The sequence below is a fragment of the Convolutriloba macropyga genome, chromosome 3 (assembly GCF_964194025.1).
Source record: "Convolutriloba macropyga chromosome 3, txConMacr16.3, whole genome shotgun sequence".
NCBI classification, from domain to species: domain Eukaryota; kingdom Metazoa; phylum Xenacoelomorpha; order Acoela; family Convolutidae; genus Convolutriloba; species Convolutriloba macropyga.
The window spans coordinates 68,348,678-68,368,500 of NC_134470.1; the positions used below are offsets into that span (position 1 = coordinate 68,348,678).

The window sequence follows — 19,823 nt, forward strand, 5'->3', positions numbered from 1 at the left end:
AACTATTTAATTCACAATTCTTGCACGCCATGACTTCTGAGTTAAATTTGATGGGCCGCACAATTGTGTCAGAATCAGAATTACGTTTTTTTTCGAAGATTAGCTGGTCTTTTCAACTTTGCAAATTTTTAACACAAAAACCTGTTGCTCTAAAGTATCGCCAAATTTTGTTTGTGTCGCATTTTTCATGAACATTCTTAAACTGTAGCAGTAGAAATACTGGATGTACACCTCCAGTCAATCACATGCTGAGAAGACAATAATCTATTTTATATAGAGAACTCCACTAACTATAGTCAGTCTAATAGAGTAGTTGCACGGTGTATGCCTTGTGACTCCTGTGTTAACTCTTTTATCCATCGTTATAATTGAAGTATATCTTCAGTGTTTTACCGAGTCGGTTAGTCTGAGAGATATAGGTAAGCCTACTTCGCGCGCAGAAATAAGTAGGCCTAGTTCTTTATACTTTAAGGCTGTAAAAGGAGCCACCCTTGGGTCTTCCTTAAAACTTTAAAAAATGATTGTTAACCATACATTTTACCTAGGGTTTTTCCAAATTTAATCAACTTTTGGAGAACAATCGTTGCGATAGATTTAGTTTGAGGTGCTTTCAAACATTTATACATTTATAGTCGACAAAAATTATATGCTGAAAAAAAGATGACATTTTGCTCCTCAATTTTCACTTTGGCGCAAAATTATTAGATTTTCCTTCTGGGTCTATCAGGGTGAGAGCAACGAATATAATACGTTTATTGAAAAAATTATGCGTACTAAAACTTAGTAGAACTGATACTAAAACAAAAAATTATGCACACTATAAACCCTGGAAACTACGTTTAAGAATTAATTTTTTTCACTATAATTGAACTATGACCATTTGAAGTTGAAAAATATTGCAGTCGTTATTATATTTATTTCAGTGGTCAGCTGTGTTTTCAATGGCATTAAAAGATTGTTTTGATTACTCTTTGTCTTAGTGTTTGCTTTGAGACTTTTTGCAGTTTTTGGTTATCATTTAGAGTGAACAATGTATTAAGTACTCAGTGTTTCGCATTTGTTTTGTAGTGTTTTATTCTTGTTTGTGAGCTTGCAAACATCACAGAGTTTTATTTTTTGGCATGTTTTTATATATTTTCCTTAGATCGCTAGAAGAACAAAGTTGTGCATCTCTTGCAATAAAATTATTCGTTCTGCAATATACAAAATACCTGAACAAATTTCAGCACGATAAGCATTTGACGCAAAGTTTGTGTTGCACCATTTTTTTTAAAATTACGGAATATACTTACCACCATTACAGCTGCAATTTTGAAATTTTCTGCTTGAGGCAAAAATTAAAATGTTAAACAATTTAAAAAAATTCTATGTTTCTTCACAAAATGGAAGTACATGTTATTCCATATATAAGAATATTTTTCAATGATAAATAATTGAAAACTGGTATTTTGCAAGTACCGAAAGAAACAGAAAAATTAAAAAAAGAATTTGAAGATTTTAAATAGTTTTCAACTTGTGAACAGTACAGCGGTTTAGGCTAGCTGATTGTATATAAATAGTATTTTAAAAATTAAAATTAACATATTCAATGTGTCTTTCTTTTAATTAATCTTTTGAAACACACAGAGTATCCAGTGTATCTCGGGAAGTTTCTGTGCACAATGAAAGGGGATGCATCACTAAGATTCAGTGAGAGCAGATTCGACCAGAACGAATATGCAATAATCTTGCAACATTCGTTTTGTAACCATTCGTCTCGCAAGACATCCATCGTCATGCGAGATATCAAAAAGAGTATGTACCGAAAAGACAAAGAAATTTGAAATCGCCTATTGTTATATGAGGTCCTCTTTTTCACAATATGAAAACAAACATTATTTGAACATCGTCAACACGGGTTCTTATGTAGCTATGCTTACATTTTTGAAGCAAGGGTCTCGTTTGAATTTTGAGAAGTCGATCTTGAGATTTCCCCCTATGAAGTCTGGACCCTTGTAGCTCCTGCTTACTGACACCATCAAGTAGCTGGAATCCCAGTCCAGGTACACAATTGGACCATGCACCACCAGATCAGACTGGAATCATAAAAAAAGTTTATTCTAAATTAAACAGAAGAATCCCATTTTTATCATCAGGAGTGTTTCTAATTGAAATCAACTAAACAAAAACTTCCCGAAGTTTACAGATCCCCTCCTCGCTCCATTTATAAGCTGGGGCCGAATAGCTAACCCAAATATGTTTTCCAACACAATACCCCAGGCGAGGACAGATGGTTATCTTGCCAAATAATATCACAAACATTATCCTGCCAGACTCGTGTAACGTAACCATTTTTTGAAAGATTCTGACAGAATATTGCAAGGTAACAATCGGTTCTGAGGTCGAATTGGGTGTCTACAAATTCTTCCTTTTTCTTATTTTCTGTACCATTTGAAAAGGTTTTTCAATTTATTACAGCATGGATTTTTACAAATTTCAGCATTGCGTATCAAAAGGTACCTTTGTTTTAGTAAATTTACTCTGATTTGGCACTGATGTCCACAAATGCTCTCAACAACGAATTAGTTAGACACAAATCAAAGATCTATTAATTTGTAAATAATTGCATAAAAAGTCCTCCGGTGTTAAGAAGACAAATTGCATTCTAGATTTTTTTTGTTAAGATGGCTATTGTGCAAATTCAATTTCTAAATATTTACTTAGGTAATGAATAAACATATTCGCTTCATGATTTTAAGGCTAATTGAAGCTTTAAACATTTTACAGCTTGATTTGTCTTTACATTTCATGGTTACTTTTTCAGGTAAAGTCTTGTCAAACGTTCAAAATTTTCGCGGTTACTGTAGTCCAATGACAAAATTTTTGAAAAAAAATCTTTTTTTCATTGGTTTTTTTTAAAAAAAACTAAGACTAAGTTAGACTATGACAAAATAGTTTTTATAATTTCATTTCTTAGTGTAGTTGATATAAAACTAAGAACTTCCGCAGTTTCAAACAATTTCCAATATTTTGATCTGAATTACAGACAGTTTTTTTTTCAAGCAGAGATCAAATTTCTTGCGTTTTATGTGATTAAAATACCGTTTTCGCACATTTTAACTAAAAATATTTTCCATAACATCAAAACATCAGAACAAAACAGCTGATCAAACATTAAACTGAAATTATAACAATACAGAGGACGTTCGTTTGGATTCCATTTATGTTTAACAACTTAATCGGAACTGATTCAGTGAAATTGCAAGTCTTGGATCAGTACTCTATAATAGCTCTGATCATATCACATTTTCGACTTGGCTGTTCTCAAATCAAGCCTGAAGTCTTGACAAATCTTGGGCGAGTCTTGGCCAAGACTTGACAAGTCTTTAGCAAGTCGTGGCCAAGACTTGACAAGTCTTGGATCAAAAATTAGGCACAGTTTCATCGTTGGTTTGCCTTCGTTTGGTAACAGAGAAGAAGGCCGCCATTTGCGGAGGCCTGCCCCGCATAAAGAACTCTGATATAGAAGATATTCACTTGATAGAGAATGAACAAAATTCTCTTATCGACAAAGATACCAGTTATGCCACGTTTCTTATGCCCTTTGAAAAAATGTGGTTTCGGGATGAGTATATGGGACATTTGAAGTTGGTATTTGCTCAATTCAGAAATAGCTTGGTCAGATTAGCAAATTTCGCATAAAAAGGTTCAAATTTTTGCTAATTTTGAAATGCATTAATTATAAATAATTTTTTCTTAAACTCTACTTTGCCTAACTGCGCAATAATCAAGACTTGTAAAGTCTTGTTCAAAAAATGACTCATGACTTGTCATTTCTTGGCCAAGACTTGACTTAGACTTGAAAGGTCTTGATCAAGTCTTGAGATGTCTTTCCGAGTCTTAAGACTTGAGATAAGACGTGGTCAGCACTGATTTTTCAATTCAAGACGTGTATCTCACTGGAAAAGTACTGGTCAAGACATGTAATTCGTTCCGAGATAAAATTGGTCGATATAGTTCCAAAAGTAATCAACTAATGCAATTGAGCCTATATTGTCATCTATCATTCCAAATTACTTTTAGTTTTTTTAAGTTGAATTTCGGGAAGTCATTTGGATCATTACTTAAACTTAGAAAATTTTCTGTTCCAACATTTTGTGACCAAAAAAGACAACCCAAATATACGCCAAACTTTCTTAACGCCAGCCTAGTTTCTTTTTGAAAAAAACTTCGGAATTTAGTGCATCCATGGATAATTTATGTGGCATCATTTTTAATTTCTTTGCCTATAAAGTTTCAAAACAAATATCAGGTACTCAAAATTTTTTGAAAGATTTAATGAGAATATAAAGTACGGATATTTAATTGCAACTCATTGTTGGCGACTATTTTAAGGCATCTCAGAACAACGTATATAATGGAATCCTTATACACACCTCGTCTAGAGTTCAAACAGATTAATAAATTTTAGCATTTCTGTTTTCGAAAAGGTTTATGATGCATTAACTTTTGTCGCGTTTCAGCATTTTGAAAAATTGCTGCCCACTTGGAATCGTTTTGCTTCTTCACCTATTTATTTACCACTGTTGAACCATAAAAATGAGCAGCTCTTCTGCTGGCTCTACTCAACTTCAATAACACAGTATCTTGTCACAAAGAAATTCAAGACTGTTTTTCAAATTTCTAAGGTCATTTTTCATGAGATTCTCGTCTATAATTTTCTTAACCAAAATGAAAGAAAAAATGAACAGAAATAATAGAACAGGATGTATTGAACTCGAAGTGATAAAATCAAGAGAGTTTATATCGCTTAGACCATGGAACGAACACCTTTTCTTTCAATGGCTTCCTTATTCATAAATAATAAGAACCAGCAATTTTAGTGGGCATTTTAACGACGTTAATTGGTTTATTTGAAGTCTGCTTCACCTTTGCATATTTAGTTATTATTTTTGTTCATTTTCGTATTTCTGTTTTAATAAGTTTTTAAATTGGCGAATTGAAAACCTGTCCAATTAACAATTGTTTTTTTTTGAAAACTGAAAATGGAAACAAATTTGAAGACTGGATTATGTATTTAGCTGTTAGTTATATAATGAAAGTCTGATCTACTCTCATATTAAAACTTAGAATACCAAAAAATATAAATACAATCCTCCCGCACAAGACTGTGACCAAGGGTTTCTTTTTTCTGAGAAGGCATAACCAGAAAAGTTTTTGAACATTGTAAGTGTAATGTAGGCAATGGAAAAAGTAGATGATTGGCCTACTGAAATGTTCTAGTAGGAATTGAAGTTAGTATACGAGATAAATTGCAATCATGGTACTTAATCATAAGAAACCGTCAAAAGCTGTCGTCGGAAAGTGTTCTGTTGGAGCGCTAGCAACATAACGGCATTTATATTATAAACTCTACATAACGATTAAAACCCATGTTTGGTTAGTTCCGTAATGTTTATGCTCTTCGGCCTAAGTCTTGCATACCAAGACAACTTTTCATTAATATTTGTATTTCTGAAAGTCGCAACCATGGTAGCAAATCAACCTCTATAAATAAATCATAATTTGCGCCATTGGCACACAAGTTGTTGTTAAAAACGGGAAATCCCGTACTATAAATAATATTGAAAGTGAATGTCAACCACTTCTGACTTCTTCAATAAAATCAACTTAAATAAATAGCTTCAATGGAAATAGGTTGGGGGAATGGAAATCAGGAAATGAACGGGTTTTGGAGGACGAAAGTGTAGGTGGGGGGAGGAAAGCGAGGGTGTGGGGGGATATAAAATAGAAAAGAACTTGGTTACTTTTCACTGCCGGCAACAAAAGGCAACATTTGAAATGAAAATGTAAACAATAAAATAAAGGACAAAAAATTTTCTTTCTGATATTGAGTTTTTTTAATGTGTGTGTGTGTGTGTGTGTGTGTGTGTGTGTGTGTGTGTGTTCTAATGAACTTGTTTCAGTGACCCTCCGGTGCACTTGACAATTGCGGGAATACACGGCTTAGGGTTACTGCTGATCTCTGTACCATTCCTGTAGACGTCTGGATGTCGAAGCTCCTGGCTATTCCGTCTGAACCTCTGTGTGCTTTCACAATCCTCCCAAGAGGCCAGATGCCTCTGGGTGTAAAGTCCTTGAGCACCCACACATTGTCACCTTCATCAAGCTCATCATTTGATTTTTGCCACTTCGTTCTCTTGTTGAGCTCAGGAACATACTCCTTCAGCAGCCTGCTCCAGTAGTGATCAAGTAGTGTCTGCGTGAACTTGAAATCCTTAGTGGAGAACCGCTGGTTGCTGTTCACAAGAGGTTTCAAACACATGTGAGGTCTGCGAAGGAGAAAGTGATTCGGAGTCAGTGGTCCCTCATCTGAGATGCTTCCGCCCACATGAGTTAATGGCCTGGAGTTCAAAATTGCCTCGGCCTCTGCCACAATTGTCTGGAAAACTGAGAGTACTAGTTTCCGACTGCTCAGCACTTTTAGTAGACTCCTCTTCGCGGTCTGTATCAGCCACTCCCAGACTCCTTCGAAGTGTGGTTCTAATGGAGGATTGAAAGTCCACTGAACGTTCTGTTGAGCCAATTGCAGTCTGATGTGCTCGTTGTTCCAGATTCTCTGGAACTTCAACTTCATTGCTTGGTTGGCTCCAATGAAGTTTGTGCCATTGTCACTCACAATGAGGTCAGGGTATCCACGTCGTGATACAAATCTGCGGATGGTCATGAGAAGACAATCGGTTGAGAGGTCATGGCACACCTCTAGGTGGACAGCTCTGGTGACCAGGCATGTGAACAAGCGGACGTAGTGCATCTGGGTGCCCCCTCCCTTGTCCTCAATGTGGAAAGGTCCAAACATGGTCCAAACCTGTGTTGACGAAGGGGTACTGCTTGTTTACATCCGGGAATCTGAATTCAAGCAGGTCGGCCATTTTCGGTCTCACATTGTCTGCCCTCCATCGTCTACAAATGAAACAGTTTTCCCCCAGACTTCTCAGCGCCTTTCTCAAACCAATCATCAGGAAAGTCTGTTGCAGGTGAGCCTTCTCATGTTCCACGCCTTGATGGCCACAGTCATTGTGCGCTTTTTCAATCAGCAGCCTCGCAATTCTGCTCCTGCTATGGAGAACGAGGGGATGTTTCGCACTGTAGGTTAGAGGTGCCTTGTTGAGTCTTCCTCCTACCCTCAAGAGTCCGATGTCATCTAGAAAAGGAGTGAAGGGCATCAGCTTGTCTCCTTTCTCGAGATTGCTTCCCTTCAGCAGTGACAAAATTGTTCCTGAGAAAAACATTTTGATGAGGCAGTTTCTTGCCCCGTTCTCATCTGATGCAAAATTGTCAGTGTTGGAGGTTTCAGGAGATTCGTTTTGTCTTCTAGTTCGGAGTTTCGCCTTAAAGCGTCTTATTGCCTGGAACATCATTTTAGTAGAGTTAAGTAGTCGACTCCATGTTTAAAATTCTTCAACCTCAATGACCGGCGTCTGAAGTTGTGTCGCTTGTGTAGCGCATATGTGAGGATCACTGTCCTCTGCAAATTTTCAGGAGTCTTGAGGTGTGCTTAGAAAGTCTGGTGGTTGAAGCTACAGATTTGGTATGTCTGATGGGGTGAGTCCTCGTGTGCCGTGATCAGCGGGATTCATCTTTCCAGGGATGTGTCTCCAATTGTCTGGGTTGGAATTCTCGTGAATTTTGGTCAATCTGTTGGCAATGTACATCTTCTGTCTTTGCTTGGATTGTGTCTATCCAAGTGTAGCGGTGCTTTCTGTCCAAAAATGTTTTGAGGTTATGGTTGTTGTCATATCGCTCTCACAGAAACCAGCTAGCTCTGCTCCAAAAGTTGCTGCTTCCAATTCCAGTTTTGGAATGCTCAGCTGCTTGATCGGTGCCACCTTTGTTTTGCTGATCACATATTGTGAAGTGCAAGATCCGTCGGCGTTTGTTGTCCTCATATAAACTATGGCAGCAATTGCCTTCATTGAGGTATCAGTGAACGTGTGAAGTTGATGGGTCCCATTGGTGTTGGGAATCAAGCATCTAGGAATTTGGACTGAAGTCATGCTGTCGAGCTCGTCCATCCACTCCTTTAGTTCCTGCTGGTAGCATTCTGACACAGGTTGATCCCAGTTCCTTCTCTCTTTAATGATTCTTTGGAGAATGCATCTAATTCTGATGGCAAAGGGTGAAATCAGTCCAACTGGATCGAACAGAGAAGCTGCCATTGAAAGAACCTTTCTTTGAGTCATCTGTTGTCTTGTGTAAAGAAGCTTTGGTTTTGCAAACATCAACTTGTCATTCTTGGGGTCCCACGTCTGACCAAGGATTCTTTGGGCTTTCATTTTTGCTTTGTCCTCCTCCAGTAGGTTTTCTAATGCGGCTGGTTTGTTGCTCAGGAACTTCGACAGATTGAATCCTCCTGTATGTAAAACAATTTTGATCTCCTCTGCACTTCTGCGGGCCTCCCCTTCAGAAGAGTAGGTCTGCATGAAATCATCCATGTAGAATTGCTGCATGATTGATGTGTGCGCCTCTGAATGCTCTTGTTTGTTGACCTTTGCACACTTCTGCAGAACAAAAATCGCACAAGAAGGTGAGCATGTGGCTCCAAAAAAAGTCGATTGTATTTGAAGATCTTTTCATTGCCATTCTGTGTCCACAAAAAACGGCGATGGACCTGGTCTTGTGGTTGGATGCCAATTTGCATGAACATTGCCTCGATGTCAGCTGTGATTGCCACTAAGTACTGTCTGAAGCGGAGAAGAAGGCCATGCAGGTTGCAGAGTAGATCCGGCCCTGTCAGCAGTGCATCATTGAGTGAGGTACCCTTATAATTGGAAGCAGCATTTGTGACTCTGCGGATTTTGTCTGGTTTCTGTTTTTTGATCACTGGGTGATGGGGAAGGTACCAGACAGAGTGTCTGCAACTGGGGGCTGCAGTTGTGATGTAGTTTTTATCCAAATCTTTTTTGATGGTTTCCTCGTAGCGTTCTCTCAAATTTGTGTCCCTCTGCAGTCTGTGCTGCAGAGCGTGCCACTGAACTTTGGCCGTGAAGTAGTTGTTAGGAAGTTTGATGTTTTTCTTCCATGGAAGTCCAATCTGGTATCTGTCACCAATGTGTTTTATGGTATCAATGAGGATGGACAGAACTTTATTGTCATCTGAAGACTGTCCCTTTGAAGAGCACTGATTGAAGTTCACTCCTTCAATTGTCGAGAAGAGTTGGACAAGATCTTCATCTGGATCGTCTTGTTGTCTCCTGATATGATTGAAAAGTGTTATGCTTATGCTGTTTGACTGTCCGACCCTCTTCTGTGTGTACCTCTGAGGAATGGGTCCTGTCAGTGCCCAGCCAAGCAGAGTGTTGACTCCGTATGGGGTGCCAGTGGGTCCTGTTGTGAACTGTCTGGGAACCGTTGCTGTTGATGCATCTGCTCCAATCAGAATTCCGATCCGGTTGTCTCTGATTGCTGGAACTCTTATCTTCTGGAGGTGAAAATGGTCTCTGCAGATCTCATTCATTATTTCAATTTAAACTCTTGTCATTCGAAACTCCTGCATTGCTGTTGCGTACACAGGGATTCTGATCACAAGACAACCACTGCACAAAGCTCCTATGCCAATCGTGACATCTGCTGGTTTAACTGAGTGTTCACAGTGAAGTGAAGCTAGTGGTAGGGTTATGTCTTTTGGTTGTTGAACTTGAAGTGCATCAGCAACCTTCTGTGTTATTTGAGTGTTGTCACTGCACTGCCACTGTCTAACAAAGCGTAGGTTTCAATGCAAAGATCTCTCTTGAAAAGTGTTACTGGTATCGCCTGCAATTGTGTCTGCGGTCTGATCCATAAAGTTTCCTGTTGGTTGCTGCAAATGCAGTTTTGTTGCGGAGTAGTTGCCTGCTGTTGGACTACAGTTCGTTTATTGTTACTCTGCTGTCTGTTGACGTTGTTCTGCGCGTTCATCGGCTGAGGGTGAAAACCGCTTTTGTTCCAGTTGCCCCTGTGTGAAGTGCTGCTGTTAGATCCACTTTGCCTGTTCTGGTTTCCACTCTGTTGGTTGTAGTTTGAAAACGTCTGCTGCCTTTGGTTTTCATTGTTAAAGTTACGTCCATAGCTTGACTGGTTTTGGTTTGTTTGGTTTCTGAAGACACTGTTTTGTGAGATTTGATTCCAGTTCCCAATTGGTTGTGCAATTTTTTGCCTTTGCCTTGCCTCTGTCCTATGCAGCGTTGAGTGATGGAAGCCGTTGCATCTTTCCACAAGGCACCTTTTTTTCGATTGGCAGAAACCCTTTTCGTGAGCTGTTAGACAGTTAGGGCAGAGATTGAACCTCCTCACACAACACTGTTGGTCATACACTGACTTTTCCAAGTATTCGGGACAACGACCAAGGTTGTGGTTTTGTGAGCAGAGTTGACATGAAACGTCTGAAGGCCCCCTTCTAGAAAAAGTGTTCACTCTGGTTCTCTGGTTCCGTTGTGGCACGCACGCATCTGCGTATGAGTCAATCCAATCAGCAAAGTGGGTAAGATTAGGTTGCAGCAAGTCTTGGCTTCTTGTGTGTTGATTCCATCTGATTATCAAGTTAGGGTTCAAATTGTCTCTGGCCATTCTCAAGACAGCTGAAGACTTCAGATTAGCTTCAAAGTTGTGGAGCCGGAGGGTTTGTACAAGTCTCCCCAAGAAAGACGAAAAGCTCACAAAAGAGTTTGGTTCGTCTACTCTGGGCTTTGGCCACTTCTCTAATTGATCCAGGTATGCAGCGACAATATGCTGTGGTTTGCCAAACTTTCTGGTCAATTCAGCGATGGCTTCATGGTAGTAATCCCCATTGTAAGAGGTTTCACTTATGGAATCTCTTGCTGTATGAGTTGCAGAGTTTTGGAGGTATGTCATTTTTTGGGCGTCTGAGAGGCCACTGTTGTTGTGAATGGTTGCTTTGAAGAAACTGAACCACTGATGCCATTTCAGAGGATCACCTGTGAAATTGTCAATTGAAATCTTAGGCAAACTCAATGTGTTCTGTATCATCAGTGCCTGGTGTTGTATCCAGTCTGGTGGGAAACTCGGAGAGCCATTGTATAGGTTGTTGTTATAGCCGTTGTTATTGTGTTCATCAGGTCCGCTGAAATTGTTCACTTGTAGTTGATTGGTTTGCGGTGTGTACCTATGGCTCATGGTCGGAGCAGCCTGGTTATTGTTGTGAAAAGAACGTGGTTGTTGCAAATGCCCTGCTCTGCTGTCCTCACTCTCATGTCGGCTCTGTCCTTGAAAATTGTTCTCTTCCCTCGATCGTTGATCTTTTCTCAGTGCCCCTGTGAGAAATTCATGGTTCCTTCCTCTCTCTTCAATGTTGAGAACGGGTTGAGAATTATCAGGGTCTTCTGAGTCGGACGAGTCAGCGTTGTTACTTTCCTGATTGTTGCGGCTGGTGAAATGATGTTTCATTGCTCTATTGCGTAAAGGTTACTGTTTTCTCAATAGATTAGGGGAAGGCGCTGCTGATGTGTTAAGGGCAGATTCAGTGTCACTTGCATCCGTTCTGTGTGCTTTTGCTCTCTGTTTGCATTTCAGCATGGTTATGTCTCTTTCGGCAGATTCATTAGCAAGTGTTGTCAACTCTTCACTTGTCAGCTGTAGCTTCATGAGTTCATTGCAACTTCTGTCTAACTGCTCTTTTTGAGACCTCAAGAGTTCCGAAGTGTCACGTAGTATGCTTAGACATTCGTTACTATTGCTTTGTTCTTCGAAGAGGTCTTTTACTGCGTTCCACTCTATCTTTTGCAACTGAAGTTGTTGCTTTAGGCTGTTCTTTGCTGCTGATGATGCTTTGGACTTGTTTGGCATATTCATTGTTTTAGAAGTTTTTTCTTATTTTACAAAGTTTATACTGCACTGTTACTGCACTATGTTTCCTTGTTACAACCATATTCTATCTTTTGTTATGTTAAAACCTATAATTTAAATGAGGCTGTTGCTTACTGTGCTTAGCTAATGTTTTTCGCCTAATGTTTGTTTGCTATGTTTTTGCTTGTCGCAATCACTAATCAGTGAAGTTTGATGATGGTTCGTTAATAAGTTGTATAGAGTTAAACCTCTTCACTAATCAGTGAAACTCTTACAAACGTAGACAATTAAAATTTTTTGTCCGGTTGCCTATTTGTTTTTCGAGCGGGATAGAAAGAACCCTAAACTGCGGTGACTAACTTTCGACTAATGTGTGTGTCTACTGACACTTGAGGGGGGATAACTTCTTGTTCCTATAAACCTTAATGTAGCAAGGGCATACCAGGCCTTGCAACTAATCATAAGTCAATGTGTGTTAGTGGTGCTTTTAAATTTCACCTAGAGGAGGACCTACTCTTTTCAGAACTAATGCGGAAAGATACTATACTAGACGCCTTAATCAAATTTTCTGCTGGAATTCACGTGATTTGTCCGAATTTAGGAAATTGTGAGCCTTGACATGAAGAAGTGCACACAAACTCGGGTAAAACACAAGAAAACTTGTGAAGGCCAAGTCGAGAAATTAACTTGATTATTCGCAAAAGATCATGCACCTTGCGGTTTTTTAGTTTCCTTTTTCTTTTCTTCTTTTCTGTAAAATTACTGTGTTTACGATTTATTTTATTCACCACGAGTAAAGTTTAGACTGGACTGCAATTAGATGCAGTGTCATTTTTCTTTATCTTTACACCTAACTGTGACCAAAAAATTTGTATAAATTGATTTTTTTCCTAATTATTAATTTCGAAAAAAAAGTGCTCAAAAAATCAAAACTAAAAAAAAATAAATATTGAAAAATGGAAAAGAGTTAGTTACAATTTCTAGAGATAAAAATGTGTTCAGCGCAAAATGGCCGCATATTTTAGCAATGAACGTTGTGAAAGCGATAAATTTTCCTAACATTTGCGGCTTTTAGCGGTCATTTCTGTGACATTTGAAATTTATAGCTGTGAACTTTTTACTCTCTCCGCATTCAACAGAGTTTTACCAAAGAAAAATCCGGTTTAAACCTTTGACCTAATGTATGTCAGCCTCTTCTTCCTCCGCTCCTCCACCTTTCAATAATTCTGAAAAAGTTCTTTTTTATGATTTAAAGACAGACTCACTTCATTTTATAGAAAACATGTGCATTCAATTTTTGTAAGATTTGCAGTTTTTAGCGGTGAATTTCTGTAAGTTAAACGATTTTTAGCGGTATTTTTCTTCAGCACTGAAAGAAAAGTAGTTCAACAATTGTTTTCGAAAAAAAGATTTTTTAACTTTTCACTTTTCGTTCATTTTTCATACTTCATACCTAGCCTCTTTATTCAGAGGTAAAAACTCATTATAAGTTTTCAAAGAAGGAGTTCATTGTGTTTTACTTTTTACGGATTAGATTATGAATTTAACGGCTGCGCACCGTTTTGCAAAGTTTAATGAAAATTTTGTTTTTCGTCTGAATTTGACTTTTATATTTGCAGACGAACGACATATTCTTGCTCCTGACAGATCTCAATGTCATTATATTAGAGTATGATTGAAAATATTTTTTTAAATGATTTCATTTGATATTTTTTGGTTTTCATTGAAACTATTTGTTTTCAAGAAACTATTTTTTGTTTAGTTTAGGTTTTGACTATTTTGACTTTGCTTTTATGATTTTTTTTCAAAAAAGTACACATTGAGTTTTGGATGTGAAAGTTTCTTGATTTTATTTGATTTTTTTGTTTCTCTTGTTTCGTCTGGTAGTCTTAAGAATGGCAGGTCTCATCGGCCCACTAATGTGGCATTGTTCATCTTTGTGAGTGATTTGAGTTGGAAGCATTTTTTAAATTCATAGGCCAACTATTATTGTTCAGGATGTTGATTTTTTGAAAGTTGTCAATCCTTTCCTCATTTGTAGACAATTAAACCCAAATTGTGGATAAGCGGGGTCGGATCTTATGGGCAAACGGACAATACTGAGCCTCCTTGTTACTAACAAACATTGAGTACTTCAGAGCATCTTTTCCATTTTTTATAAAAATTAAGTTATTTAGTTTTTGCGCCGAATCGGGTCGCGACTTATTAATGAATAATTTATGAGTTATAAATTTTGTGAAGAATTAGATGTCCACAAACTAGAACATTGTTTGCATTTATCTCTGAAAATAAGAAATACAATCTTTGCACTTTTTATCACAGTTGTCCATGGCTACGACATCTGTGACGTAAGGTTAAAATAAGATACAAGGTATTGTCACTGTGTTACATAAAATGCCCCACAAAACCTCAATAAATACAAAATTACTCGTCACCTATTGTTACCGATTAGCGTCGATGATATTTTTATTCAGAAAATTCAAGTTTTTTTATAATGATGAACTGAACTGCCGTAATTCCATAATTACCTTAACTGAGACAAGTGTGAATATTTCTCCCTTCTCCGGGTTTTTGCAGCTGTTACTCGACGCTTCCCAACTAACATGGAAAAAGGTAACAACAAACAAACAGCAGATTAATTTAACTAAGTGAAAACGCATCTCGAACCAATTGGAATGCGAGTGAAAGGAAAAGACGTTTTAAGTCCCGCTCTAAGCGGATCGCAATAAATAATGGAGCTAATTCAAATTTTGTCCTATTCAACTGCTTTTTACTTCTGTATTTGTTCGATTTTAAGTATACTATTATGCTGTGAAGCAAAGTGAAAGCAAGAGTTTATTTATTTTGCAGACATATATCAGAAATTGACCTGCTGCATTTCGTGCTATCAACATTTAACCATCTTTATATATCGTTGTCATTAATGCGTTCTTTGTGACGAGAAAAACTGATAGGTAAAAATTGGTAAAATTGATTTGAGAAATTTGAGAGCAAATTTAAAATTGTCAAAATATCGAATTTCAGTTCAAATACAACAAAACAACGGTACTGAGAAATGTTAATTTATAGAATCCTAATTAAACAGTGGCGATGGTTGTGGTTGTTGTGGTTGAAAACTATGGGCGGAAACTAAGCTGAAATTATTCAATAGAATTGGGGAGGAATTTTGGAGGGTAATAGTGGGGGATATAATTATTACCCGGGCGGAATTCAAACCCGCTAACTTGCCATCTTGATCAAGTCATGCCTAATGAACTTCCCGAGACATTTGGCTTCCCTGTCATGGGGTCAATTTGGGAAAATTGCCCCTCGAAAAACGGGAATAATGGCGTCAGGAAAACAGGGATAATTGTTCACGCATTTGAGCGCCTGGGGGAAGTTGAAATTGAGTTGAAAAAATCTTTACAAAAACAGGGAATAAAATGAGAAAAGGTAGGAAAAGATTGTTTAATACAAGTTGAAGTAGCGATTCAATTTCGATAGACGGAGCATAAAAATTTAATCAAAAGAGAAAACATTGTTTTGTTCAGGTGAAAAGGCGGCGATTTGTTAGAAAAGAGACTTAAGGGAGTCTGAAATATTTTAATAATTTTTGCATTAGAGGATACGTTGTGGTTTAAATTGCAGCGGCGTCTGCTATTCATGCCACATTCCTTCTTTCCCCGGTGACAGGTTTCAATGTGAAAAATCCCAACCTCTTTCATTATTTTTTGACGCTTTAATTTCGCCCTTAGATAATACAAGCAGCCTATTGTTTCATAATAAAGCCACGCGTCCGACCTCCTTAAGATTTTTCAATTAGGTCGAATTCTGGACGTAACAGTTCTGAACAAAAGACAAAACAAAAGCTACCTTTTAAATAAACCTTACCGATTATCAGATTTAGCATTGAGGAATTCTTGCTCTTTTTTATAAGCGCAGGTTACGTGGGCAGGTTTGCTTTCGTAATTGCTTGATACATAATACATCACGTCTGAGTGAAATGTCTTTTTTCTCCCAGAATATCTAGACAGATGCGCTACCAAGTACACCATAAAAAGAAAATGAATAAATTTTTGGGATTGCCAAAAACAGCTTTACAAGCTATGCAGTCATCTACGACGGAAATTTTGATCACTATCTGCATTGGAAACAATTTAATTGTCAAAAAAGTCTACAATTTTTAGATCTGTGATTTTTTCATACCATAAAAAGGCTCTAAGTTCACTATAGCGATGCCCTGAAGTTTATAATGCGAAAACGTTATCTACCGTTAAATGCCACTGAAAAAAATTTTTACCGGTCCGAAGATTTTTAAGGGCCGGCAGTGGCGCGCGTTGATTTTCTGAGTTTTTAGGAATCAAAAAGTGAGCTATCCTTTCAAAACGGGTTGCTAAAAATGAATGGGGAGTAACGGTTTTCTGTTGGCCGTTTTTTTACCAGTTATATTAACAAGGGGGCTCTCGGTGATGTGCATTATTCGGGCGGTACCAAAAAAGCATGAACCTGCATATTTACCGTCCACATTGGTGCTTTTTATTTCATTGATTTATAAAAAATTTGTTATTTATTTAGCATTGAGGAAATTAAATTATTATTATCATCCTATTTTTTGGCGCAATTGAGTACCAAATGAAGCCGAGATAGGCGGCTTTTAAAATATGAAAGAGCAGCTCATGCTTCGCAAGCTTTGCAACCTGAGAGAGTCCAAAAGAATGACATAAATGTATGTCAGTGATGTTAATACTAGTGTTGTTATTTTTTATTTCACCAGAATGCACAATAAATTACCTCGCCAAAAAACCTGGATCGCAATTACTCACTAAAAAACTTTCTCATTAGAGAAACATCTGATTTTTCTTGGACAAAAATGAAAAGTATATATTTAGCTTGAGAGAGGTAAAAAACTTAGATTTCTCGGAGCCGTGTTAACAAAAACGGAGGAAAGACGACGAACTAAAAATCTCAGCAGCACAAGTCCCGAGACCCAGCCCCAACAGTAAAACAACAGTAAAAAACGGTAATAGCCTTTCTAACACCCTCATTAGAAGAACAGTATTCGATAATCAACAAAGCATAAACCAAAGTACACCCACATAAAGATAAAAAGATCTTAAAGCGATCTTTGTAGGCTTTTTTTGCAAAAACTAGTTGTGGCTGAGTAATTAAATGTACCATAACCTTTATCACAACTGGTGTTTTCACAGCATAGAGGATCGATAATAGCCTAATTAAAAGGTTGATGAGATATGTCTGCAATGAAAGAAAACGGAACGAAGAACAAACTTGGATCAAAACTCAAAAATAACTTATACCTTTTAAAACCAAATAATTTCAAACTGTTCAAGCAACTCAAACCAAAAAAACAAAAAAAATCACTTATAGAACCGATAGGGGACTCTTTAAAAAGTCTTTGATCAGACTGTATGAGAGCACAATAAAGTTAATTATAAAAGAAATTGGCACAGCTATAATAATCATACAAACTAGATGAAAACAATCAACGCAAAAGTTTTCCAAACCATTAGATATTCACACAATTATGTCTCCCTAGATATCCGCAGAGAATTGTTGTGAGGCGACTATGTCACAAAGCAATAAAAACAACTACAATAACGCCAAAACTCTATTGAAGGAATTTTTCCATGATTCATAGTGATATAGTCGGGAAGAGCAAAAACCTATCAAGTTTTAACGCTAGATAGGTCTGTTTCTGTAAACTTAGCCATTAACAATTGTCATTGTTTAAACAAAGCAATCAACAATAGAAAAATACGACAGATAAATCATAGAACAATACAAAGGGTTAAAATTCACATACTTCTCTTGAAGCTACAAAGAAATAAAGCCACAAAAACCAAAAGTCACCAACTGAAAGCAATAAATGGTTATCTTTTTGCATTACTGGAAATCGAATGTGACCTGATTTTAGTGATATTGACTTTCAAGACAAAATTATATTGAATTAGTACTGTAAAACTCAACAGATCTCTGATAAAATATGAAGACAGATATCATAAAAATCATAAATCATTTGCTGCTCATTCACAGTTTTTATTCGGCTTAAAATGTTTTCAATTTTAACTACTCCGTTTTATTGTTTAATTTTTGACACCAAATGTACTTCTGATTAACGCTGTTTATTAAAAAAACAGAGCTGAATTTACAAGAAAACAGCGCAACATTTCAATCCAAACTCTTTCGGATTCTAATAACGTTAAAACATCTATAAAAATCTATTCATCGACTTCCTAAGAAACATTTTTGGGCATTAAAGAAAGCATATATGACCCTACATAGGCGAAAAAAATCAAAAGAAAATTGAAAGGAGAGGATGATTCTTTCTTCAAAACTTTTAATGTTATCAGAAGCTGCTGACTTATGAACAAAGTACGCTTAAATTCCTCGTAAACGCGCACGAAGTTTGCTGGGAACCAATGAGACACAAGGTAAGAGTAGAAACGGGAATTAGAGCAATTACCAAATCTTATTCAAAGGTGATTTCAAGGTTAACAAAACACTGAAGAGTATTAAAAAAGCTCTTCCGCTTTTTTTGTTCTTTGGTTTTGAAGGCTGGGAAACATCACTTCTGATATCGACTGGGTGAGAAACAAAAAAATTGCGCCAATAAGAAAATATTCAACTAAAAAGTTACTAAAACTTTAAAGACAAATTTCTTCTGGGTCAATAGCATCCGCTGCAATCTTACGCTACTTAAAGACCTAATTTTCTTTGACGTGCAGAGTTGATCAGACTCCCTATTGCAAAGATGAAACATCCAGTATTGCAATTTTTTCTAATTTCGATATTTTTCTCGTTAATTTTGCAGTTTTCTCGTAAACGCGCACGAAGTTTGCTGGGAACCAATGAGACACAAGGTAAGAGTAGAAACGGGAATTAGAGCAATTACCAAATCTTATTCAAAGGTGATTTCAAGGTTAACAAAACACTGAAGAGTATTAAAAAAGCTCTTCCGCTTTTTTTGTTTTTTGGTTTTGAAGGCTGGGAAACATCACTTCTGATATCAACTGGGTGAGAAACAAAAAAAATTGCGCCAATAAGAAAATATTCAACTAAAAAGTTACTAAAACTTTGAAGACAAATTTCTTCTGGGTCAATAGCATCCCCTGCAATCTTACGCTACTTAAAGACCTAATTTTCTTTGACGTGCAGAGTTGATCAGATTCCCTATTGCAAAGATGAAACATCCAGTATTGCAATTTTTTCTAATTTCGATATTTTTCTCGTTAATTTTGCAGTTTTCTTTAGTATCATACAATAATATCAAGAGCACCTTTATGAAAAAACCTTTGGGCCAACGCTTAACTCCTTTTTTTGTATTTGAAGTTGAAAACATAAATGATTTGTTGCTAATGAGCCTAAATTACAATTTGACACAGGTCAACAAGAAGGCACAATAATTTAGAAACCAATTTTATGAATTAAACTTGACTTCTAAAAAACTTTTCGCCGTCAACTGCAAACCTTGCAAAGTTTTAATTTTTGCCTCTTTGGAGCTCAATGGGCCTATCATTATGAGTATTAATGATAAAGCAAGAAAAAAATAAGAAATATGGAAAAATAAAAGCGAATCTGAGAAAGTCGCTGAAATTTTAGGATGAAGACGTCAAAATCATTGAAGAGAAACCTTAAAAGAAACTAAATATCTAAACATAGAAAATTATTTGAAGATAACTTTCTGTTTTTCCTTCAAAAAACACTGTAAAAATTTGGAGCTCTAAAAAGATAGCAGTCTTGACATAAAGTCCTATATTACAATCCAAACAAAAACATAAAAATCCCACACTCGAGCAGCGGCCCAACTGAACCATAAGAGCAAAGCAAGCAGAAAATACTTTGCCCAAATTAAGGAACAAAACCAAAAAGTTATGAGTTTTAAATAATTAGCAGTTTAAACTATGGAAGTATAGGCTGGATTTTAACTCCAGAAAATTCGTTTAGAAAAGGGAAGTAAAAAAATCGTCATTTAAGTTTATCTATTCTGTTGTAGCAGTATATGGGTA

The 19,823-nt window shown here is 36.9% G+C and overlaps 1 protein-coding gene across 6 annotated transcripts in view; it reads right to left on the minus strand.

Annotated features, from left to right (window-relative positions):
- LOC142336393 (agrin-like) overlaps nucleotides 1-15,395 on the minus strand; it is a 156,785-nt gene extending 141,390 nt beyond the window's left edge. For 4 of the 6 annotated variants that reach the window (XR_012758902.1, XR_012758901.1, XM_075385192.1 and 1 more), the window contains exons 1-2: nucleotides 14,349-15,395; nucleotides 1,920-2,075 (exon numbers count right to left, since the gene is read on the minus strand). Coding sequence is in view for 4 of the 6 variants with exons in the window: in XM_075385192.1 (XP_075241307.1) it covers nucleotides 1,920-2,075; nucleotides 14,349-14,480 (288 nt within the window). In the remaining 2 variants the exon portion in view is untranslated. The remainder of the gene's footprint in view (nucleotides 1-1,919; nucleotides 2,076-14,348) is intronic. The other 2 variants (XM_075385193.1, XM_075385194.1) reach the window with 2 other exon arrangements.
- Between the last annotated feature and the right edge of the window lie 4,428 nt (nucleotides 15,396-19,823).